The sequence below is a fragment of the Myripristis murdjan genome, chromosome 18 (assembly GCF_902150065.1).
Source record: "Myripristis murdjan chromosome 18, fMyrMur1.1, whole genome shotgun sequence".
NCBI classification, from domain to species: domain Eukaryota; kingdom Metazoa; phylum Chordata; class Actinopteri; order Holocentriformes; family Holocentridae; genus Myripristis; species Myripristis murdjan.
The window spans coordinates 27,079,624-27,105,334 of record NC_043997.1 but is presented as its reverse complement, the minus strand read 5'-3'; the positions used below and the strand labels follow the sequence as shown (position 1 = coordinate 27,105,334).

Sequence of the window (25,711 nt, the reverse complement as noted above, 5' to 3'; positions counted from 1 at the left end):
AGTTTGTTAGGGTTCATTTTTAGTCTGGTTTCCTCATCAGATGATGAAAACCATCTAATGCAAAGAAGTGAAAAAAAACTGCCTTGATATACTCTGACATCATCAAATTCCCTACACCCTAGTTATGGAATACAGTGTCTGGAGACTATTTCAAGACACATTTTCCCCTGTGTATTAACAAGAAGCCAAAAAAAGAAAGAAAAGCATTCCAATACAATCTCTCAGTTAAAGCATCTGAGGTTTGCTGCATATAAGGCAAACATTCATACAATGGATGTGCATTCTTCCTGGGTTATTCTGATAATCGCCAAGCCACTGAGGAGAATTCTGAGTAAAATAATGGTGAAGCCAAGGATGCACTACGAATGACAGGAACACTATTTTGAAAATCACAGTTTATTATATGTATCAGTGTTCTATGGCTTAGTGCATTCAAAGACATTTTTTATGAACAGGCAACTGTTAAAGAACAGAAACATGGTCTTCATAACCAAGATGATCAACATTGTTAGCATAACACAGCAAGGACACATAAATATCTTTGAATCAACATAACCAGAAATCCTACATCAACTTGTTAAGGCAGTCATTAATCTGAACTTGGATGCATTGGCAAAATGGGTTCACACTTAAGTTTAGAAGAAAAACAAAAACAAAACAGGCTCCTTTTAGAGTACAGTCAGACAGTGACAGCAACCAGACAAATTTTGGTCATGAATAAAACAGTGGTGACAAACCACAGAGTCCACCACAGGGGCAGAGCTCAACAAAAAACAACACAAATGGGCTCAATGCTGCCACCTAGTGTGATTCAAATGATGTGCAATAACTGCACACAGTAATACCAATGTGTTAAGGTAACAACTGTCTGTGTAATACAGTATGTGTTTCTACAGTACTGTCACATATTTCCATTCTACTTTTTTATGCAATATGCTGTTCTAACAATCTAATGCCATTTATTCCTGGATAAACTTCCATTCTCTATGGTCTGTGGGGGATTGTGACCAGTAGTTGGCAACCATAACCACCAATTATCATCATCATCTCCCATTAATCCCTCACTAGGACCCTGACTTCTTAAATGTTATTTCCTTAATTAGGTTACATTGTCTACATGTAGTATTATCTCTAAAACTCGAACCTTAGCACAACTGATAACAGTTTCAAAACACACAACTGGTGCCACAGCTCTCTCCTTTAACTCTTTCTTCAGTTGATACCCCTTCTCCAACAGAGAGTGTCTAGACATGACTGAAGGACTGAAAAGTTGCTGAGGTGGAACACAATGTGAACAGTTTTAACTGTGGCACCTATAAATTGAAAATCATATTACTTCACCTAGTATCTTTATCTGACTAAATATTTCCATCTCATACATTTCACTCAAGTATGCTCTGCATTTTCAAACAAACAGCAGCATTCTCAAACATGAGAAAAATGTGATGATATTCCTGTCAGTTCAAGAGGGCAGCTTCAAGGCAGAAATTCCAAACACCAAAACTGGAAAATGACTGAATTACTGTTGGACGGTATTGCTAGATTTGCCATAACTATGGTTGATATCCTATGGAGGATGGGAGGTGGAAAACTGAGAGACTAAAAAACAGATTTTGCTCTCTCTCTCTCTCTCTCTCTCTCTCTCTCTCTCTCTCTCTCTCTCTCTCTCTCTCTCTGTGGACAGAAGATGTGCGTGATTAGCAGTGCTGTACTTGCTTTTTTTTTTTTTTTTTTTTTTTACTTTCCAGACATCTTGCGGATCATGTAGTTGAGGATGCCGCCATGGTGGAAATATGCCAGTTCCACGTCTGTGTCAAATCTCATTTGCACTTGGAACGTTTTCCCTGTGTCAAGCTGAGAAGACAGAAATAGATTGCCGTGAGTCTCATGAGCAGAACTATTCCAAAAAAAAAAGAAAATACAACATCAAAATGTGGAGTCAGTATCATTCTGTTTTGAGTATTCCATAATCAATCTGCAGTGACAGAAATGTCTGTAGAGTCAGTGTCTATACTGTCTACTGCTTACTCTATGGCTGGCATTAAAGCAGAAGCTTTTGAACTTGCCAGTATGTATTGTAATACTATGTTAGTTGTCGATATGTCTAATAGGATTCAATCAATATAGATTTTTGAAGGGCAATACCGATAGCGATATTTTTGTTACTGAGACTGCCAGGACGCAAAAGTAGAGGGCAACACAAGTAGTGTTTCTTGCATTAAAAAAATGTGCCGTTGAAAATTTGTAACACAACGGTAACATCTGCTGCAATGTCACACTTTTCAGGTAGGGGCACTAAATGACACCTGCAGGTAAAGAGCAGTTATCAATAAAGAAGATGCTGAACTATGTATAACCTCAGACTGGGTCTACAGAGGCTGATCTATGTATGTGTTCTATGAAAGCAAACACCTTGTGCAGGCCTTACTGTAAGGGCATCAAGTCCCTGACCTGTGCACTCCATTTTTTGTTTATGTGTGTTTGTTTTTATCAACTTGGAGCTGAAGCTAATTGTAGTGTAGCATTTAAGTTGCTCTGGATAATACAGACATGCAAATGCTGTGAATATGATGTCCCAGTAGTGATAAAGTGGCCTGTACCTTAACGTCGACTTTCATCCTGGGTGTTAGCTGCCCTGGGATGATGATGGTGTATCGCTCTCTACCAGTCAGCCCCAGGCTGTCTGCAGTTTGCCCTGGTAGATACTCCAGAGGGATCACCCCCATCCCAACCAGGTTACTACGGTGGATTCGCTCATAGCTCTCTGCTAGGACAGCCTTAATACCCTGGACAATAGGTAAGTGAAAAAATAATGAAACACAGGAGACTTAAGAGAAAATAAGATGGAGCATAATCTCTACAAGGACATTAACAGCAGTTGTGAATTACTTTCTTGTGGGTCATTACTTAAAGGTGTCTTGTGCAGCACTTCAACATCAATAAATGATTACCAGACTCATTCTGAGACATTAGTACAGTGGCCATCAAAAAAAGACCATTGCTAGAAAGACTGACAACCCTAACCCATTCTGCAATAACCATGATTTTTAACCGGATCAAACCGATTTCACCATTTGGGCAGAAAAACGCTTTTCAACAATTGACACCTTTTTTAAAAAACAAACAAAAAAAAACATCTTGCTGCTTTTAGTCATGTACAAGCTAAATTTAGTCTCCCAAAAAATCTCTCTTTCCAATATCTGTAGGTCAGAAACTTTGTAAGGCAGTCTCTGGCTCAGTCTGACACCTTGCCTGTGCAACATGAACTCTACAACTGCATGTCTAAATCCCTGACCTCCAAACACTTATTCCCACAGTAAGTTAACCTCTTTAAGCAAGCCATCTCCTCTAATGATATTAAGGCTTGGAGCAAGGGAACTGGTTCTCAATTAAATGATGAGCTCTGGGAAGAAGGGAGTAGAACTAAAGATTGTTTGGTTAAGCTCATTCAGTTAAAATTTCTGACCTTGACTATACTTAATGTATTCATGCAAAGTTCACAATCCTCTACTTAAGGTGGAGGTACCCCTGAAATCTGACATTCAAATGTACCCCAGGCCACCTAGGTTTGGCAAGTTATAAATCCAACAGCCAATCCCATAAACTGACGGGTGCTGCTTTGCATATCATTAGCACCAGCTCTGCTGGTCACTTGAGTGTTTTATTTAAAAAAAAAAAAAAAAAAAAAAAGAACAATATGAGTGTATGTAAGAGATTCGCTGATTTTTTTTTTTTTTTTTACATGGTTAGATTATGAACTACGGCACAGCTTAAGAGTGTCACGGGATAGGAGTTCCTGGTTCACAGCTGTCCAACACGAGTGTTTTATTTTAAAAAAGATAATCAACACCAACTCGAAATGGCTGCTTCACAGGAACAATATAAACTAAAAGATTTGCTGAATTTTTTTTTTTTTTTTTCATGGTAAGATTATCAAATACATTTTTCATGAGTGTTGTGAGGCGGGACTTCTCATTCTGTGAACAGCCCTAGTTACTAGCCAATGTTCCAGCAGGCAGGGGGGTGGACAGGAACTATTTGCATATTCATAGATGGATGCATGGATGGATGCAATTGCGATATGATTTCATTAGTAACTAGTATTTTTGCATTATAATTTTCATTTTCACTTAAAAAGCCGTTACAATGATAATGATGTGATTTTTCTGGGGTCTGTATCAAACAAACATGTTTTCTTAACTCTAATTTCAATAATATTTTGATTAACTGTTAAGCCCTATTTCGAACATGTTTGTCCTCTTCAGTAGAGAGACAGCTGCCAGGGGAGTGGGAGTGGAGGGGAGGAAGGACGCAATGAGATTTATGGGAAATGTCTTAATTTGGATAAACACTAATGTAATACCACTACAATGAGACAGAGACCCAAATCATCTCCAACACAGTCTTATTTGTCATTAGTAATTAGACCAAGGTGCCTCAATTAATTTAACAATGACATATATAAATATAAAAAATAATACATGTGACACCTTTAACTATCAATCAATCGAGACAACTTCTCATCCTATCCATTGCTTTACCCTACAACCTCCAGCTGGCCACAGTTTAAAATGCCCACTAAAAATGACATTTTCTGGAAACATGGCAACAGAAGACCAGAGAATATGAAGTGATGCATTATTCTCCATGAGGGTGGTAACTATAGAGACCTCACCAGTAGAAATGGGCCTTTTGCCGCCCAATCTCTGGAGCTGCCGGAGCCGTACTCCTTCCCAGCCAAAATCAGTAGAGGGATACCAGCCTGCTGGTACCTCTCAGCAGCATCAAACACATCCAGCTGTTCAATGAGGAGAAAACAGGGTTTAAACATAATTATATATAAACATATACCACTGGTTACATGCTGCATGATGTGGAGTAACACCAAAGTGTTACTTTTGAATCTTAAACAAAGGTTGCAATTCAAAACGCAAATTTGGATTCACTTAGGCTACGCTACAGTGAGTGTCACACCTTATCATACCCAATTATGCCCAGCAGCGTAATAACAGAAATAAAGAAAATAAATCTTCAAGTTGGACTCGTTACATCTTACTGTGAAAATAAGGCAGAAACAGTTTCTGAAAAAGCATTTCATAGAGATGACAAAGTGCATTTTGTCAAACTGCATATAATTTTTGAAATGCTTTGTTATAAAATGGTAGAATGGTGTTTTGAACTCACTGTTTCACCAGTGGGCAGGTAGATTGTTTGTGGTGCTTGCTTGTTGAGGAATTTATTAAAGAGGCGGATGTTGGCAAAGGTCCCTCTGGCCATTACAGCATCGTTCCCTCTACGAGAGCCATAGGAGTTGAAGTCCCGAGGGGTCAGACTGTCCAAACACAAATGGCATGAAACATAAAGCAGGTTTGTCATAGCTCCACCACAACCTCAAGCTGATAAAGCACTTCACCTAAACCTCAAATTCATACTGTTAGTTCTCACCATCAAGGCACTTGCAATGTACCACCATATAGCATCATTTAGCAAATAATTTTACGAGCATTACTACAAGAAAAGCCTTACATTCCAACAATCAGTATAACGCAATATGGTTGTTTTGGTTTTTTTTTTTTTACTCAGCTAGATTTACAGTTATTCAATTGGCAAAATTAGCTTTACAGTTATGACATTTTCTAAATTACATTCACATTCACAGACAGCTAACTGTTATCTCTAGATTATGCATCAGAAAAAGGACTTCCTGCCTGGGCATGAGAGTCCATATGGACGGTGAAATCTCTTTCTATATTCTGTAAATATCTATCTCTCCATTCACTTCCATAGCAAAACAGCTCCACAAATAACACACTGTAGATTTTCTTTAGGTGCCCAAATGACATTCTGATGATAGTATGGCCAGTGGTGGGAAATCAGGACGTGACAAATCAAAATTGCAAAAAAAAAATGCAAAAATAAAATGTTTAATTTTTGTGAAAAGTGGAACCTTACTTATACATAATACACAATACTGAACACGTCTATATATCATTCTTTACAGTTGAAAACCATGCGGCTGCTCACCCTCTGCTTGTCAGGTAACGTGCTGCAGGACTGTTCCGGGCGATGTTTCCAGCAGGAGAAATGTGGTCTGTGGTGACCGAGTCACCAAAGTTCAGCAGCACATAGGCATCATTTATGGAGCTGGGTGGCTGCAGCTTCATGGTCTGAATGAAGACACAATTATGTGAGATACAGCTATGGCCACGTGGCTAGCCATGGTTCGACTGGTGTAGACCGATACTATCCTTTCATTAAAAATGGGTCCATATGGTCCAGTCATTCATCTCTGATATGATTAAAACACCCTGACGAGATTCCGCTGTGACAATTTGATCATTATGAGTCTAAATGTTGTGGGAGTAAAATATTTTTGGGGTAGTGGTAGGAATAATGGTCAGGGCTTGACATAAACTTTTTGGCTCAACAGATTTTGACCTCACAGCAAGTGTGAAAGCAGAGTTGACCCCTCTTTACCTGATACAAAACCAGTCAGGAACAACTAAAAATCACTGTAACTGTGACATACAGTTGAAACCAGAGGTTTACATACACTGTATAAAAAGACACATAACCTTTTTTTCCTCACTGTCTGACCTTAAATCAGACTAAACTTTTCCTGTTTTAAGTCAGTTAGGATTACCAAAATTATTTCTTTTTGCTAAATGTCATAATAATGAGAGAGAATTTTTTAAAGATTCTTAAATTTCTTTCTTCAAAGTCACAAGTTTACATTTCCTTAGTATTTGGTAGCACTGCCTTTAAACTGTATGACTTGGGTCAAACCTTTTGGGCATCCTTCCACAAGCTTCTCACAATAGTTTGCTGGTATTTTGGCCCATTCCTCCTGACAGAACTTGTGTAACTGAGTCAGGTTTGTAGGCTGCCTTGCTCGCACACGCTTTTTCAGCTCTGCCCACAAATTTTCTATGGGATTGAGATCAGGGCTTTGTGATGGTCACTCCACAACATTGACTTTGTTGTCCTTAAGCCACTTTGTAACTAATTTGGCGGTATACTTATTGTCCATTTGGAAGACCCATTTTCACCCAGGCTTTGGCTGATGTTTTGAGATGTACAGTTGGGATGGGGGTTCTCAGGCTTGCAAGCTCCCCTTGCTTTTGTTCTGGGGTTGATATGCACATTTCACACCAAAACACGTTCATCGCTGGGACACAGAACCCGTCTCCTTCCTAAGCGGTATGATGGCTAGACATTCCCAGGGTGTTTATACTTGTGTATAATTGTTAGAACAGATGAACGTGGCATCTTCAGGCATCTGGAAATTGTACCCAAGGATGAACCAGACTTGTGGAGGTCCACAATTCTCTTCCTGATATCTTGGCTGATTTCTTTTGATTTTCCCATGATGTCACGAAAGGAAGCAGTGTGTTTGAGGTGTGCCTTAAAATACATCAAGTGTGCCTCCAATTAACTCAAATGTTGTCAATTAACCTATCAAAAGCTTCCAAAGCCATGACATCATCACCTGGGCTTTCCCAAATTCTTTAAAGGCATAGTAATCTTATTGTATGTAAACTTCTGACTTTGAATAAAGTAATAAAAAATTCTCTAGAAAATTCTCTCTCTCATTATTCTGGCATTTAGCAAAGAGAAATAATTTTGGTAATCCTAGCTGACCTAAAACAGCAAAAGTTTAGTCTGATTTAAGGTCAGACAGTGAGAAAAAAAAGGCTAGGTGTCTTTTTATACAGTGTATGTAAACTTCTGGTTTCAACTGCAAGTGTTTATCATCCGCTTAAATCATTTTCAACAACGCTGTATGCCTGCAAGTCTTCGCAGCTAAATTAGCTAATTGCCTCAGTTATTCCCTTCAACTGGGAGGATAACGCTGTCAGAGAAGCAGTTACTGCTAACTAGGGCTGCCACGATTAATCGATTAATCGCGACGACGTCAACAATCAAAATACTCGGCGACTAATTTAGTAATCAACGTAATCGTTATTTGTTTTTTTTTTTAAGCTTTGTTTTTCGCCCAAAACAGCCGCTGTACCTTCCGCTGTCATGTTTGCCTTCTGTCCCTGATGCACATGCGCAGTAGGGAAATATGTGAGTGAAATATGTTTACAAGTATTTATTTTTGATGCTATCTTTTTTATTTAATGTTAATATTGCAAAGTTCATTAAAAGTTCAATTGAATTACCATCTTAATTGTCTTTATTTTTAGTTAGCACATAACTTAAACACTTCAAGATGGAAGGAAGCGAATCATGGTAAAACAATAGAAGCTGCATGCTGGCGCAATAATCTGCAATTTACGTATGATCCGATTAATCGAGGAATTGCAAAAATAATCGGTGTCGTGTCAATTATCAGAATAATCGTTTGTGGCAGCCCTACTGCTAACATTATAACTTGTCTTGGGTTGTATGGCTGCCTTTACGCTAGTAGCAATATTGCTTGTTTCATCTTAAGTGAGTAGCATATTTCATGGTGCTGTTGCATGTTTTGTCTAAATTTTCTTTATTATTTTTGCAAAATCCAAAGTACTTCCAAACTTTTGACTTGAGGCTGGTTGACAAGAAGTAGGTGCAGTGCTTGCAGTAGGTAGGGAGGAACGTGGATGATTCGGAAATTTGGCGAGAGCGGCAGGTTACACACGGAAGACACAGAGACTACCGTATCTAATTAAAATGGGTGTTGGTTTTTCACAGCTGTATCAAGTTTTGATGAAGTTCTCAATGAATTTGATTCAGATTTGTAGTTTTGAATCAGTGTAGCCATATCTTTAACTACTGTATAGATTTTCCAATATGAATCGGTTAATCTTTACACTAGTAGTGTTACCTAGTGGTAACTGTCACAAATTCTGTACTTTCCTTTGGGAAGAATAGTAATTTGCATATTTACCAGGCCATCAAAGAATGGCGGTGACTTGATATAAGTAGAGTTGGTGTCCCACGTGTACAGTTTGTCAGAGGGAGCGATGAGGGAGTTCCAGCGTTCATTTACTTTCTGCAAGAAGGCAACATATTCAAAAACTATTAAAGGCAGTCAGGCATCTAAAATCTCAAATCAGGATGTCTATAAGTACCACAGAGTTAAATGTAATGCTTTTAAGACAAACTTTAATGAAAGTTAAAGCTGTTTTTTTTTTTTTTGACAATTCATTTCTTTCCCATTCAAAAGAGCACTGTAAGAAATTATGATGGTAATACTATATATTTGGTGAGATTTAGGTAGAAATATAGTTGGTTATTAACTAGCTGATTCTATGAAAGGTTAGACAGCGAGCTAATAGTATATATATATATATAAAAAATCTAGAGTTTCTTATAAAAAGTATAAAATGAGTTGGGTCACTTTCCGTGCTTACAAACAGGTTCAGCAGTGAGCTTTAAAACATCTGAAATATTGAATCTGATGCAGAGGACCCTGACTCATTTTGATAAATAGAAATAGATGGATAAATGAAAGTGGCTAAAATGTTTATAATGTAATTATATTTAACAACAATAACATCTGGCAGAACACATTTAATAACTAAATCTAGGGCAACATTAGAAGTGAGAATGAATTTTCCCCCAGTATGTTGACACTAAAACAAACATTACATCATACTACTTTATTTTTAGGCCTATGGTTTGCTGCTATGTTGTTTCTACAGAGGTTTGCGCAGAACAAAAAGAGAAAAAACAAAAAATACAGCATAAACCGTGAATGGAGAGGGGAGCTCAGCATAATGGGCTGTATTCCTTGTGGAGAGCTGGAGATACGTTTTGCTAATCATCACAAAGACAAGGCAATGTGTCCATGCAATTTAGATAGCCTGCTAATGTTGGCTATCAGTATGACAAAGCATGTTAACTGTCTACAGCAAACAACTCTCGTAGTCTATGGTTATCTGACTGCAGATGTTTCCAAATGGACCGTTTCCCTTCCTACTCCTCCCTCTGCTAACTCACAATTTTCATTGGCTGTTGAATCTGTCCTGTGCAATTTCAGTTTTTAATGTGCACACACTCTGCAATTATGGAACCATTGGGTCCAATAAAATCAAACTTGTTTGACTGAATAGTGACCTAGCTGACTGGGGTAGGAATGAGAGAAATTTGAGTCATTCACTCAAACACATCACAATTACAGCTACAGCTTTGCAGCGCCACTACCTTTAACTGCCCTGGACTACTCAGGATTCTGCCCCATATCAAAGTTACATTGGCTTGGACAAATATTAAATCCATGTGTGTATTATGCTACATGTAAAGACAGTGAGACAGACCATTGTAAAACCTGCCAGAGCCCAGGAGAAGTCATGGAAATGATGGAGGTTTTGGCAAACCTTTGCATTTATGCTTCTATTTGGCTAAGGAGAAAAAAAATCATACAAGCCTTCCTGCGAAAAATCAAGTAATGACACATGAACCCAACAAAAAAGATGTTACCTCAATCTTCTCGTAGACTTCTTTGAACATTGATGGAATGACAAACTCTCTCTCTACAGCCTGGATCTCGTTCCGTGTTGGCCAGATATCCCTCAGGAAAATTTCTTGTCCATTAGAGTTAACAGCTAGAACATAAAGGACACAACAAGAAGCCAATATGAATGTAAAGCCAACCTTGCTATCATCATCCTAGATTTCAGTGTCCTCCTGTGATGATCTAAATACTGGCTGAGATGTTTTGCCTCCGTGACAAGAATTCAATTCTGAGGTGAAACACTGAATACTTGGAAATGTTTGGGCATGAAATGGTCAAATTTAAAGATCCTGATTATTACTACTGGCAGCTTCAATATTAGCTCTTATCCAGTGTGTTATTTTCAGTGGCTAGCCTGTTGTTAGCCTGTTCCCCATTAACACCCTGCCAGGGACAATGTAAAATGTCATCAACCAAAATTATCAGTCTGTACTTTAGTGACTGTCCTATTACTAGTTAAGTCATATAGTTAATTATGTTTAAGTGGCTTTAAATAAGTTAAGTGGCTCGCTCGTATATGTGCCAATTTTCTTCAGTCTCAGTCTCTACTGCTAGCTATGGCAATGGTGACATGCAGTCTTTGTGGAGGAAACACTGGGCAGTACTTTGGCAACTTTTTTCTTAAAAATGATGCAAAAGAGCACTCTTGCAACAGGAAAAAATGCTTCTGACATTCAGAAGAGATCTGGCACATGTACAAATGAGTCATGTCAACTCTGGAAATGCTAATGCTACTTTTCCTGTTAAACCATGCTTTTTAAACAAAACTTTGAGAACGGAGAGCATAGCCAGTGTGGTAAAAAACTGTCATGATTCCAAAAACACTCTCTACTTCAGAGAGTAACTTATTTATATTAAAGCCAGTCACTAAAATACAGTCTGAATTAAGTCAATGGCATTTTCCACTGTCCCTGGCAGGGTGTTTGAGGCACTAGGCTAACAACAGGTCAGCCATGGAAACTAACACCACATATATGAATATAAAATACTGGCATCAGGCTTCAAAAGCCCATATGAGTTATACCCTAATGAGACTCACCGATTGGCTCTCTCTCAAAATCAATTCTCACAGTGCCTGCAATTGCATAAGCAATGACCAGAGGTGGAGAAGCCAGGTAGTTTGCTCTGGTGTTGGGGTGGACTCGGCCTTCAAAATTTCTGTTCCCAGACAGGACACCTGCAGCGACCAAGTCTCCCTGAAACAACATGAGGGCCTTAAACCACCTATGTATAAACTAATAAGAATGTCTATGCATTTCTATTTTTACCTGTATTACCACTCTGTTAGCTTACATAATGAGAACGTTACAAGAAAAACTGGACAGATGAGACTGGGCATACAGAGTGAGTGATATGATATTCTTCACTTAGACCTAATTGAAATCTGAGAAGTAATGTTTAGCAAGATCTTTTGAGCGGTATTGGTTGCATATATCTACAATATAGGTTGCATTGTTACATTTTGGATAATCAGATGTCCATTAAGATGTCCTTATGCAGAGTGATTTGTATATGCAACAGTACAATAAGTACCAGTGCCTAGATCACCAAATATTACAAGCAATACCATAAGAGCACATATATAACACCAAGTGCTAGGAAAAGAAACAGAAAAGGAGCTAAATGGAGAGATTGAGGGTATACTTAAGAGTGAGCTGTTAAGAGTAGAGAAGGGAAATCATTCAGTGGGTAACTGCCTTGTCACCATAAAGTATTGTTACCTTGGTAATGGCCTCCACCACTGGCTCTGGTAAGGGGCCACTGTTGCCTATACAGGTCATGCAGCCATAGCCAACGACTTCAAAGCTAACAGGAGAGACAAAAATCATTGTTTTCAAGCAATGTAGTCATTACATGGTCATAACTTATTTAAAATGAGCTTAAATCTAACTTGAGTTGACTCCAGAGAGAGAGAGATGGCATTAGACAGGCTTTTCCACAACTGCCAGGTGCCGCCAGATGGCTGGACATTGAAAGATTTCCACCCAACTACTTTTTACTTTTTTTCTACAGTGAGTTGCATCTCACTCTCTGGACAAAGTGCTTTGCAGCCAATTGAGCACAGCCAACTTTTTGAAAGCGGAGGCTAATCTGTCACTTACATGAGGTTACATGCCTGCAAGTCACACAAGTAGCAAGCAGGACAGGTAAGCCAAAAATGTGCAAGGTTTGCCAGTTTCTAAGTCCAAATAGTTTTCTACTTCTTTCCTCCAAACAAAACAGACACATGGCTTTTTGTTATTGTGAGCTGCTTCTCACACTGAGTGTAGGGCCATAGGATATTAGTGATGCAGAAAACACGGACGGAATCACAGAATTTTATGACACATTCAGGGTTTTCCCTGCCATTATAAGTGTTTCCCCCCAGCTACTATTTTGACCCAGCTGGACATTGTATGCAATAGTGGAAAACACTGATTATAAATATTTGTGGTTTATGTTGGACATTGGTTTACATGCAAGGGGATGCTTAGAAGTGAATCTATGCATGAGTTCACCTATACAAAAGTCTTCACCCTATGTCCAGAGGGACGTTCAGCAGCTTACCCAAGCTGAGCAAGGTAGTTCATAACACCACTCTTCTTCAGGTAGTAGGTGACCACTCCACTGCCTGGTGACAAGCTGGTCTTTATGTATGGCTTCACGCTTAAGCCAAGCTCTATCGCCTTTTTTGCAAGCAACCCTGGAAAAAACAGAGTTCATCTTCAGTAACTATGACAACATAACTTAGGAAGACGTAGAGTATAAGGCTCACACCATGTGGTCCTGATTTAAAAGTTCTACTCTTTCCCATGACTTTCAATAACTAGACTGGAGAATTTCCATGAAAAAACAAGTTTTTTTTAATGAGTTTAAAAAATAAACAAACATTCTCCTGATTCTCTCCACCCAGGAGGTGAAAGTGCCAGCAAGGGGTCATGTTATATGATCAGCATGGTAACTCAAAAGATGCTGGATGGATTTGTACAAAACCTAGTGGGAAGGTTGGGAATAGCCAGCAAAGATGTGATTAACTTATGAGCTAACTGGCCTCAAAAGGGTAAGGCAATGGACAAGGTTGTAAAATACCTACCCTATCCTTTAAAAAGCTTAAGTCTAAAATAATTTCACTAGTATGGGTTTCACAGGGGAGAATTTAAGTGTTGCACGACAGACACACCTGACAAGAATAACATTTTAAGGAAACGCTAAATGTCATTTACGGCATGAAACAGTATCACTTACTGGTGATTCAGATTCTAGAAATATCAACCTTCAGAAACTGGTATTTTTGAACCCTTATTGCTAATAGTCAAGATCATTTTCACATTTTCACTTTCTCCATCTGGCATACACTTATCTAACTTCCATGATTCTCCAGAAATTCCACAGGCAGAGGGAACCCTGGATTGGATATTAAAACAAAAGCAGGGATTACAAATACACTCACCGGCTCCAAGCATGACCGAAGGGTTGCTGGTGTTGGTGCAGCTGGTGATGGCTGCAATGACCACTGAGCCGTGGGAGAGAGAATACTCTGTGTCATTGTACTGGAACGGGACGATGGTGTTGTGACGGTCAGGGGCCACTTGGAAGCCCTTGAAACCTTGCTAAAAATGACAAAAATGTAAAAGCAAATGATTTAGGAATGTTATGTTAAATGATCCGTTTGTGAGAATACTGTTACTTAGTGAAAATGCCCAAGTTTTGAATTATGCTTAACTTCAAAAGTGTATTGTACTTACCTTTTCTCCAAGACAATTTTCGAAGTCTTTCTTCATGTATGACACAGGAATTCGGTCCTGGGGCCTTTTGGGGCCACTACAGCAAGGAACCACTGTGCTGAGATCAAGCTCTACAACCTGAAAGAGAGAGAGGCAGAGGTTAGGGGAGCAACAGACAAAGCATCGGTTTCATTTTTGATTTTTATCAAATGTAATATCTACAAAATGTATATACTTCATGTTTCTGAAAATCTTTTCCCAAAGCATCATCTTTTGGAACTCTGATATCATTTTCCTCCCTTTTACACTTTTATGTTTTGATTATATGTTGTGAAATCTTTTGTACCCCTGCATGATTTGCAAGGTGGTTTGCTGCAATATAAAATATGAGTAAATTGTAGTAAATGGGCAAAACATTCAGAATCAATGGTATGGTCCTTTACATGTTTTATCACAAACAGTTTCTCATTTATTCTTTGTTTTACTGTATCCTATTTTTTTTTTTTTTTTGCTGTGACAACAATTTTTTTCCACGAACTACATTATTTTTTTTTTATATCCAGAGATATAAAACAGAAATTTTAAAGTAAGTTTATCACCTGAATGTTGGAATTAAAAAAAGAAAAATGAAGGGGAAATTGAGGACCAATTTATGGTCCTCTATGGAAAATGGTCAATAACCTGAACATGTGTATGGTCATTTAAAAAAGCCATTATGGACCATAGCTTAAACTTTGTTTATCATTTCATGTCAAGGCTTACCTTTGTGAAATCAGGATCCTGAGAAGCATCATTATAATCTCTGTACATGCCCACTGCCTTCAGGTACTTTGTAATATAGGCCAGTTTTTCAGGCTCTCGCCCTGAGCAGAGTGGAGTAAAAGGTATTAAGAGAGTTACACTGGAAAGTTGAAGAGACACTTCATGATCAGCTATCATCATAATAAATCACACACATGCTTAATAATCTAAAGGCCCTTCCCAAACTTTGAGACTAGCAAACATGGAGAGATGACACTATCAGAACATTTTTTGTAATTATTTACACTTGAATAGAAGTGAACATGCAATGCCTTGCTAACAATGAAGTCTCTCTTCGAGCCAAATAGAAATAAGTGAAAAAAATAGCTATACAATACTGTAAATGCATGTTACAGCATCATTTACATTATGTGTCAATTTCATATTTTCAGTATTTGTGGCAACCCATGCCGATTGATTATTTAAATGACATGGTCGCCTCTTGGTTCTTGGTTAGTTAGTAAATTCATGTAAACTAGTTCCCAAGAAACCCAAAACAACGAAAAAAACAGTGTGGTGCACATTGATTATTCTAAGGCAGTGAAAACCGTATATGTGCTCTAGAGTTAAAGGCAGAATGAGTAGGATTTTCCTTAATAAACAACAACAACAATGTATTGTTTCATTCCACAAACAGAGTGAATCTGGGGTTGGCTTTCACCCGCTCGCGAGCATTGAAGGAGAGGATGAGAATGAAGAGCGATGTGGAGTTGGCTTGTTTTCTGTTGGACAGGAAGGTGCCGACGGGCCAATATTTTTTTACCTGGGACAGTGTCATTCTGTCACCATTCTAGGAAGCAAAAAGTCATTGCTGCTGGTTAGCTTGGTCTGGGAGGAGGGGCCAACTTTGAATGTTGTTTACAAACTGCAACTGACAAATCCTACTGTTTCTGCCTCTGATGCTATTTCAACTTCCAGATATATATTTTCTTCCCTGTAACTACAGTGCTCAATCTATGCATGTAGGACTGATAAACTGATTAAAATTCCTTAACTTTCCATGACATTCCTTAACCCATTTGGTGAGCCTCCATAACCTAAAAAAATTATTCCTTCCAGGTTCTGGCTAATAGTCTGGCTTCCACTATAGTTGGGCAGCTTGCTGTGGACAAAAGAAGCTGAAAACCATTGAATGCACTGCTTGTGTGAAACAAGTTGGGAAATACATTCTGCTACACCCCCTGCAGGATGAGCATCATGTTTTCACAATTCACAGCTAGTTGCTCACCGGTCTGCTCCAAATACTGAATGCTGACATTGTCCACAGGGAAGAAAGCTGCTGTTGCTCCGTACTCTGGACACATGTTGGCAATGGTGGCTCGGTCAGCGATGGACAACTGAGCCACACCTGGACCAAAAAACTCCACAAACTTCCCCACCACACCCACCTGGCGAAGGTCCTGTGGGCAGAGAGGGAAGGAGAGTGTAACAACAAATACCTCATGGTTGCACAGAAATGGCCAGTGGACAGCAGGACACTCATGTCCGTAAAAAGTTGGCCAGGAGAGGCTCATCCTACAAGTATGATGTGAACCATTTTTCTATACCAGGAAGTAAATTTTTTGTGCATCAACAGCAGCTCCATTTGTAACAGCATGTAACAAAAAAGAAAAGACTCACATGGATCTTTGAAGAAAGACAGCAATATTTCTGGATTGAATTTTGGACATTTTTTGATAATATAAAGATGTGACAACAAAAATACCATCAAAAATGCATCAGCTGCTCTTGGTTTTTAAATATGATCATCTTGCTAGTTAGCTAAGAAAGCACCTACCACTCTCCAGTCATTGTTGCTGTCACATGCTCAGTGGTGCAATAAAGGCTTATTATGGCTGAGGCTAAGTGGTTATCGGTCTATACTGTATGATTTAATAAAGAAGTAATGTTGACACAATATATGGACAAACTGATTTACAGTTTTTCTAAGCCCAGAGTAAACCAGTGACTGAGGTCTTAAAACTATACACAAAAACAAATTACCTTAGTGACAGTGAGGACAATATCTGTGGAAGTGATGAGTTTGTCTGGAGTCCCATGAAGCTTGTATCCCACCACCTCAGGCAGGACCATGCTGATTGGCTGGCCTAACATAACAGCCTCTGCTTCAATCCCACCCACGCCTGAAGGTTTAACAAGACAAAATGTTGTACATTAGACTGTGAAAAGAAAGAAACCAACCTGGTACATTCTGGGAAGCAGGAGGTAACACTGAACCCTGCATGGACAGATACAGGCGAACTTTAGAACAACCTGCATGAGGAAATTACATCACTGAACCAGTGACAACAACCTGCTCTCCTGGCATCTTTACACTGGCGACCTGTTCAGTACAGAATCGATTTCAAAATATTGCTGTTTGTTTATAAGTGCTTGAATGGACTTGCCCCTGCTTATCTGTCAGCAGATAAGCACACTCCTATGTCTCATGTCGTTCACTTAGGTCACTGGACCAACAGTTGTTCCCAAAACTAGACTGGCACTTATGGTCGACCGAGCTTTCTTAGTGGCAGCTCCTAAACTCTTGAACAGCTTTCCCCTTGATGTAAAGTCAGCAAATTCACGTCAAGTTTTCAAGACCCAACTAAAAATGTACCTTTTCTCACTGGCTTTTCTTGCTTAGATACAATTTCTATTTTAAATTGTATTCAGTATCAATGACTCAATAATTCTTCCCAAATGGCCTAAATCAAATTCAATTTTATCAGTGATTTTGTTTTTAACTTGTTTTTATGGCTAAATTTGTTTCAGCTTGTCTCTATTTTGTTCCAAGGTCTTCATTCTTATTTATTGTTGTGCAACCTGCTTAAATTTTGATGTACTAATTTGGCTTGTCTTAATTTTTGTCTTAATTTAATTTATGGTTTACCTTTGTGACATTGTGCAGCACATTGGGCAACACTTTGCTGTATTTAAATGTGCTAAATAAATAAACTGACCTGACTTGACTTTAACCTAGCTTACAATAAATAACTCTGTAATATGAAGAATTGCATTAGGCCTAAGGACATGTTTTTTACTCTGTTGAAATTAATAGTTTAACCACTAGATGTCACTGTTGTTGACTGTATTAGTTGCCTCTCTTCTATTTAAATTGTACTATAACTGTCTGGGATGCAACTAAAAGAAAAAAAAAATCAATCTACCTACACAGTAATTAGTGTGAGCCTACATCCTATCAATGCAAATCACATCCAGCTCGTACAACAGACTTCTCCAGCGTCCTAACCTGATCTGTTATGGGACCCAATTTCCCCTCGGGATCAATAAAGTATTTCTGATTATCCCTCTGATTCTGACAAGGGGAGTTGTCTTACCCCAGCCCAGGACACCCAGGCCATCAATCATAGTGGTGTGGGAGTCGGTGCCCACCAGGCTGTCTGGGTAGTAATACCCATCCTGGTTGAATACCACACGGGCCAGATATTCCAGGTTCACCTGGTGAACGATACCGGAACCAGGAGGAATGATCCGCATGTTCCTGAAGGCTTTAGAGCCCCACTAAGGAGAGAGGCAATATATTTTAAGGCAAGGCAATCATTCGAAATGTTATTCAACATGAAGACATTACATGGGTTCACTGACATAGTTCACACTTCGATACCTTTAAGAACTGAAATCTCTCTTTGTTTCTGTCAAATTCCAGGTCCTGATTTTTCTGCAGGCTATCGGACCTTAGGAAGAAGATCACATTTAGTTAGTGAGAGTAAGAAGGCCTCATCAGATAGCGCATGAAATTTGATAGAATGTCAGGACTTTTCACTCGGCTGTGGCATTAAAGTACTGACTTTGGTTGATTTGTTCAGAGCAAATTTGTTATTCTTGCATGATTTCCTTTCTTTCAGTTTGTAACTACATGTCAGCAAGATAAACTGGTAACAGGACAAAAATACAGAATACATTGCATCTGTAAGTGCTATTGGCCAGCAAATGTGGAAGCTACCATCACATTTCAGTGAGTCTGTAGGCTGGCTTGGACAACCTTTTTGAATCATCACAAATGAGCTAATGCTGCCTGCACAATACAGTAGGCTATTTTTTGGATTTCATAAGCCTTTACTCTGACTGCATTATAAGGGCACTGCAGATTTCTGTAAGCCAAAGTTAAGCTTGTTTTGATTTACTGATCCAATTTATTTACAGATGAAGAAATCTGTCAAAACTACTGAACACTGCAAACTTAAGTTCAATTAACTATAAGTGGGCATGATAAGAAAAAACACCCAAAGGCACCCACTAATTGCTTTACATGAATCAAATCAATTTACATGTCCCAAACATGTAAATTGATTTGATTCATGTAAATAATTGAAAAGCTGATCCCACTCACATATTTAGTGAAACTACAAAATTCATGTCATTTTGTTTGACTCATTTTCTAATTCTCTTTTGCCTAGAGATCACACTGAATGTAAAAGAATCAAATTGTAATCTGCATCAAATAAAATTAGAAGCAAAATAAAATGTAGTAAACTGTTGGGTTGTATAGTTAAAGTTACAAAGTACACAGGAGTAATTACAAAGTAACACATTATTCCAAGCAATGGCTCCTGCACAATGTTTTTAATGATTTTTTTCTTTGGGAAATGGATTAACTAATCATCACAATTTGACTCAGCCTGGTCTTACTTCCTGTTAAAATCCACCTGGATGGAATGATCAATCACAAGGTCGGCGGGACAAACAGGATTAATCTTCTCTGGATCACCGCCTAGTTTCATCACTGCATCCCGCATAGCAGCAAAGTCCACCACAGCAGGTACACCACTGCATTAGGAGTTATAAAATAACAGTAAAAAACAACAATCAGGTTGGTTCCAGTGTTCCCATAAATACCTAGTTAATGATCAATTTATTAATGAATGATCAGTCTATTATTATATGATCTCAGTGCTCTGGCTCCCTGCTCCATAAGATGCCTTAATATCTACTAAATAAATACAGAATCCAATCACATCAGCAAATTTAACTTATAGCATATTGCACACACAGGCAGCGGAGCTGCTGACACACTGTGATTTACTATCAAATGACAGAGTATGTTTTCTTGCTAATCAAAGGCTTGATATTACATTTAAAAAAACAACTCTTAGTTATCCAACATTAAAAAAGAGAGATGTTTCAGTCCAAATGGAGTGTCATTAGGTTTGAAGATTATGTTTTCTAAGCATCATAACAAGATCTAGCTCCATCATCACACAGCATTGTATGGCAACAGACCATAATAACTAACAGATGAAGAACCTGAGGGGTATTCCAAAAAGGAGGTTCAACAAACTATCCCTGAACTCTGAGTTGACTTACTCTGAGATGGGAAACTCTGAGTATCCGGTTCCAGAACAGCCTATCTGAATTAGTTCAATCAACTCTGAGTATGTTCACCTCGAGTTACGCACGTTCACAACCACTATAAAAAGCCATCATCAGTGGAGCCCCGATACCACGAGTCACCATGGCAAATGCAAAAAAAAAAAAAGATCCAGTTATTTTACTCCGCTGGAGTTGGAGGTCCTGTTGCAGGCCTATGGAGAGTATGACCACATATTTCGCCGTAAATGTAACACCGCTGCAGCAGCAAAGGAGGGAGAAGCGGCATGGGAGAAAATTGCTACCCAAGTCAACGCAAGTTTGAATGAAGTATTCCATTAACTTAACATTTAACCGTACTTAAGAACGTAGCATACAGTTATGAATATAAACAGGAATCAAATCTGATTTTCATTTAGGTGCAATCCAACAGGGGAAAAACAGACTTGGAAGCAGCTAAAAATGAAATATAAAAACATCATTCAAAAATGTAAGGAATATTTTGCTAGGCTTTATTTTAAATTTTTTTTTTTTAAATTGACTTAGGCTATGAAACAAAGTAAATATAGATTTAGTGGCTACTTCAAGTAGTAATTTAAACCCCTAACAAAATGTTGTTTTAACACGTCCTCTCACTTAATACCCCACTGAGTAACTTAGATTAACACTTGATACAATGTTTACACATTTTTATTTTATACGTATTTAAGTCATTTAAAATGTGACGATGTGTGCACAAACACTCAATACACTAATTAAAAAAAAAAAAGATTAACATTTGAGTCCTGCTCAGCCAACAGAAAGAAGGCAGAGGCCTGAAAAACGGATGGAGGGCCACCTCCACCACCTCTGACAGAAGCTGAGGAGCCAAAACTGTGACCAACCGGTGGCTGAAGGCACCCCCGGGGGAAGCTCATCTGAGCCTTTCACCCCCCCAGGACCCAAGTGCCTACATCAGATGCATACACTTGTGTCTTTTTAAAAAAACTAATATAAATATGTGTGTGTGTGTATATATACACACGTAGCGCTATGCATAAAATTTGCTGTGATGTGAGTGCACGTCCGCAGTGTGTGAAGTTGGTGATGTATGGCCAGAGAATGTTATTGAGATAAATTATACTGTTTGATGAAAAGCGGTAACGTTCGAACAGATATTCCTCTGAAAATGACAGGACATGTAATCTGGGTCGGAAGATTCTCTCGCGACGTAAGGCATTTCGAATCAGTTTGGCTTCAATATCAATCAGGAATGAATGGGCAATTCATGCCTAACAGCTTTCATGTAGGATGAAACAGGTAGAAACTCAGGGTTTCTTATAGTAAACCTGCCAGCGAGCAGGTTATGTTCAAAGAGTCTGCTACCATGGTGACTGACTGAGAGTTTCTGGAACGGATAACTCAGAGTTTCCCTCATCTCAGGGTTAACTTAAGTTTTCACATAACCCACTTTCTGGAATACCCCCCAAAAGTACATTCATTCATTCAAGAGTATTCTGACAAACAATGACAAAACACTTAAATTAAAGGTCAATCCATGAGCTCATGGGATTCAAAGGGTTAGAAATGATTTTTATTATTATCAAGACTGATGGGGGACCCGGGCTGCCACATTAAGGACTTAGCCTTGATATGTGTTACGTACTCTACCAGGTCAGCCACCAGGCGCCACACTGAAAATGTTTTAGATGTCAGAGCATATGGCTTGAAGTCTTGATGAATGAAAAATGTATTGTTTACAACCATTAGATACCATTCCTGTTGACTTACGTGAAGTCCTGAAGGATGACACGGGCTGGTCTGAAGGGCACTTCCACAGTTTGGGTCTGGGTCTTCTTCCAGTTCAGGATGCTCTCCACATCTGAACGCTTCACCAGAAATTCATCACAGTTCCTGACAGCAGACTCCAGCAGCACACGAATGGAAAATGGCAGACGGTCTGAGGAACAGATGAGTTGTCATGTCAAATCACAGAATATGTCTGTGACAAGTTTAAAAAAAAACGTTATTTACAAAGTGCTCTCTTAGGCTGCCCCCTGAAAATCGTGGAGTCGACTCAGCCATGACAGACCTCTGCAGTCCACTCAGAAGGTGGTTGAAGAGTTGTGTTTTGTTTAGACAGTTACTGGGCATTGCAATATGACAAGACAAAAAACATATTCTTAAAAAAAATGCACTGGAAATATATAGCAACAGGGAATGGAAAAACATGACGTTTTTATATTCTTTTAGAACTGTTAGATGCGCAATTAATTGGATTAATTAACTAGAGCTGTGAAGGACAGTACTGGAGCCCGTGGCCACTCTGACAGAGTTACTGTCACAGTTGTCAGACACTCTGCCCATAATCAACATGAAAACACATCTCAGGTGAGTGTGTGAAATCATTACCAAACAAAAGTGGAAGAAAAGCGATGAATACTATCCAGTGTTGACAACAGTGGAGAGATAGATACTGCACACTGTCACAGCACAGGGGGATGCCCAAGAGTTACTTCAGTGTATTCAAAGGCCAACTCTGGAAATTGTGAATCAGGTACAGCCTTAGTGCTCTCAAACAGGGTCCTAAATTCTCTCATACTAACTAGATCTTAAGTTTCATATCTACATTTGATCAAAACAAATTCTTGTTACCATATCTGGGATCTTGTAGTTTTGTCAGATTGTAAAAGCACTGGTGTGAGTCGTTTGGAGCCAGAGGCTCAACTATATGTTGGAAGGGGTTATTCATGGTCCCAGATATTCTCCTCCAGTCAGCTGGGGGAAAAAATACTACAGTTTCACGTGACTTCCAAAATGCTCCAGGAAAAATCTGAAACACAGAAAAATATAGGCCAGGTTAGTATTTTAAAACATAGCAGGAAACAAAAAAAAAGCTCAAGGCAGAAGGGACAATAAAAAGTAATTCCCTAATCCGCTCAAATTGTTAAATAAATAAAGTTTGAGTTTGATGATGCTTGATGCTTGAAAATGTTGACTGTTGAAAAAAAAAAAAAAAAAAAATTACAACAATGGGACTACTTTCTTGTGTGGTCTAAGTCCTCTGTGTTGGTCTTCAGTTACAACAGTGGCTGGTACCCCAGAGAAGGTTATAATTTTTTCTCTTCCAACATGTGTGCATGTGTTCAATGAAGAAAATGCATCTACGTTCGTTTCTATGGTTGCTGCTGTGCCTCTGGTGTGGAGTGATACAGGAGGTGCAGAAGTTACCAGATCTTTCTGGATGTTGATAACAGAAAAAAATAACGATAAAAATAAACAGCAATTTGAGCAAAACTGTTGTCTGTTTGTACTCAGCAGTTGTTAGTGCATCTTTCGGAAAGCAACTCTTGTACAGTGTTAGCCGGGGAGTCCGTCTCAGTAAACTCTTGGCCCAACTTTGACCAGCTGTGATGTTACATAACTAAATCCCTTTAGGAACCTGGTGAAACTTTTAATCGAGGAATGTTAAGTTGCATGTTTGAAAAGCTATGCAAGATTTCAGTCTGCCAACATTATTACTAATTACTAATCAGACAGTTGTATTCTGGTGTTCTCCTTGCCAAGAGCAGGCAGAGAGAACATGATGGCAGCGTGGTGTGTGTCACTGTGTTAAAGGTAGTTAAACTGATAAGAAGAGCACTGGGCCTACGCGCGCGAGAACAAACACACACACACACACACACACACACACACACACACACACACACACACACACACACACACACACACACACACACACTTTGGCTGGTAAACTGAACTGCAGGGTAAAATTATAACATGCAGAGTGCAAAGTCAATTGATCACACTTTGTGATGTAACATGTCACCGGACTCTGGTCTGATGTCCAAGAGAAAATACATGTATACTCATTATTTTAGCTAAACGTCACCACTATTTCATACAGCAGCTTTTTCTGTACAATTTCCCTGACGAAGCAGCCTACATATCAATAGCAGACCCATGTTTTCATGTTTCATCCCTATTTGCCCCTCTTATTTCCACTGCTCCCTTCCTCATAACTATGAAGCCTGTTAACATTTTCAGCTATTTGATCAAACTTGAAAATTTAAAACTAGCTCTGGCCTTTTCAGAATATTCTGTATGCAAACCAAAGCGCCTATATTGTAATTTGGTCATGACACTGACGTTATAACAATATAGCTAGCTAGCATGTAAAACTAAGTTAGGCTTTGGTAGTTGGCATTGTCATTTTTTTCACTTATCTATCGTTAGCTAGCGGCTAAACCACTTTCTGCATGCCAAAGCTAGGTTAATGCTAGCTACCTGCCGCTGCGCTGACACTTACATGACTTAGGTGCCAGCCGATACGATGGAAATAACTTACTTCAATGAACAGCAGAGGAGGCGCCGCAAAATAACTGTCGTGTGCAATGTATCTATCCCTCTGTCAGGTGGCTAATCTCCGACTATAAAATAAAACAGGGCTCAGGAACCGACACTTCCGGGGGCTGGGTTTTCAAATTAAAAGTGTGCCCCCTTTAGATGAAACGGCTCAGAAAAGCTCAGCTTGGATGTATGAAAATATTGTACGCGAATGATAACAAAAATTGCTTTAATAATGTAACAAATTATGGTTTCCATTCTTCCACAGTGGCAACATATGTTACAAAAGTTTTTGTAAGTTTGGAAAGCCTGCAGCCTCGTTTTTCCTTTCACAGCAAATTTAAACATGACTTTCTGGCACGGGGTTTCCGATATAAGGGGCACGAGCTGGGTACATTAACAAAGTGTTTCAGTGTTTTTTTTTTTTGTTTGTTTTGTTTTGTTTTTGTTTTTTAAATGATGGCAGCTTGAGGCTGTTTTCTGATTGTGATATTGATTTTCCTCGCAAAAGGCTCTCCACATGAGCCCCAAAGACAAGCAGCCAACTGAGGAACTATAGGTAATTTTAAAAATTTAAATATGATTAAGAACATGAATATGAAAAACGAAACAACATCAGAAAAACGTCAGGTAGCCTATGTGTCTCTGAAGGCCTCACTATGTAACCACCAGAGGTAAAACGTGATGACTTATGACCCTCTTGTTTTAGTAAGCAGCCTTACGGCCAAAAGTAAAGTGCTACAATTAAAACTGAAATTTGGAAAGTAGTCTAAGCCCACCAAGTTAAGTTGAGAGATGAGTTTTGAGGGGAAAAAACACTGATGGGTAAAAAAAAAAAAAAAAAATCACCCACCCCTTCATTCTTTCAAAAGGCCTTCGTGATTTACAGATTTAAGACAAGACGACTGAACTTCACACAGTGGACCAGCCATTTTGACATCAATAGCACGTAAACATGGGAGTTACTAATGACATTAATCATCTGTCATTTCTCTCTAAGGTGTTCATTAAATTTTCGAGTGTGACTGTCTAGTAGGGTAACTGAAGACGGATAGTGACATACAGTGCACAGCTGGTTGTCTTGACCCAAACGGGGCCGGGCGATTTTAAGCAATTCTGAGCAACATCAGCT

General features: G+C 38.9%; 1 protein-coding gene across 4 annotated transcripts; it reads right to left on the bottom strand.

Annotated features, from left to right (window-relative positions):
* Positions 1-385: 385 nt before the first annotated feature.
* aco1 (aconitase 1, soluble) lies at positions 386-24,700 on the bottom strand. Of its 4 annotated transcripts, XR_003929814.1 has the most exons (22): positions 24,581-24,700; positions 22,888-23,065; positions 22,024-22,192; positions 19,576-19,713; positions 18,551-18,620; positions 18,264-18,447; positions 16,930-17,069; positions 16,175-16,346; positions 14,908-15,008; positions 14,167-14,283; positions 13,872-14,031; positions 12,989-13,124; positions 12,163-12,247; positions 11,481-11,637; positions 10,408-10,532; positions 8,873-8,977; positions 6,025-6,167; positions 5,185-5,332; positions 4,676-4,798; positions 2,601-2,786; positions 1,677-1,854; positions 386-1,646 (listed from the first exon to the last, which is right to left on the bottom strand). XR_003929814.1 is itself a non-coding variant. In XM_030076121.1 (21 exons), exons 2-21 carry the CDS (start codon positions 22,982-22,984, stop codon positions 1,738-1,740), a joined length of 2,673 nt encoding a protein of 890 aa, XP_029931981.1. In that variant the 5' UTR covers positions 22,985-23,065; positions 24,581-24,700; the 3' UTR covers positions 386-1,737. The 4 variants fall into 4 exon arrangements, 3 of the variants coding, with proteins under 3 accessions (XP_029931981.1, XP_029931983.1, XP_029931984.1); XM_030076121.1 differs by having other exon boundaries at positions 386-1,854; XM_030076123.1 differs by having other exon boundaries at positions 386-1,854; positions 24,542-24,677.
* Positions 24,701-25,711: the final 1,011 nt, after the last annotated feature.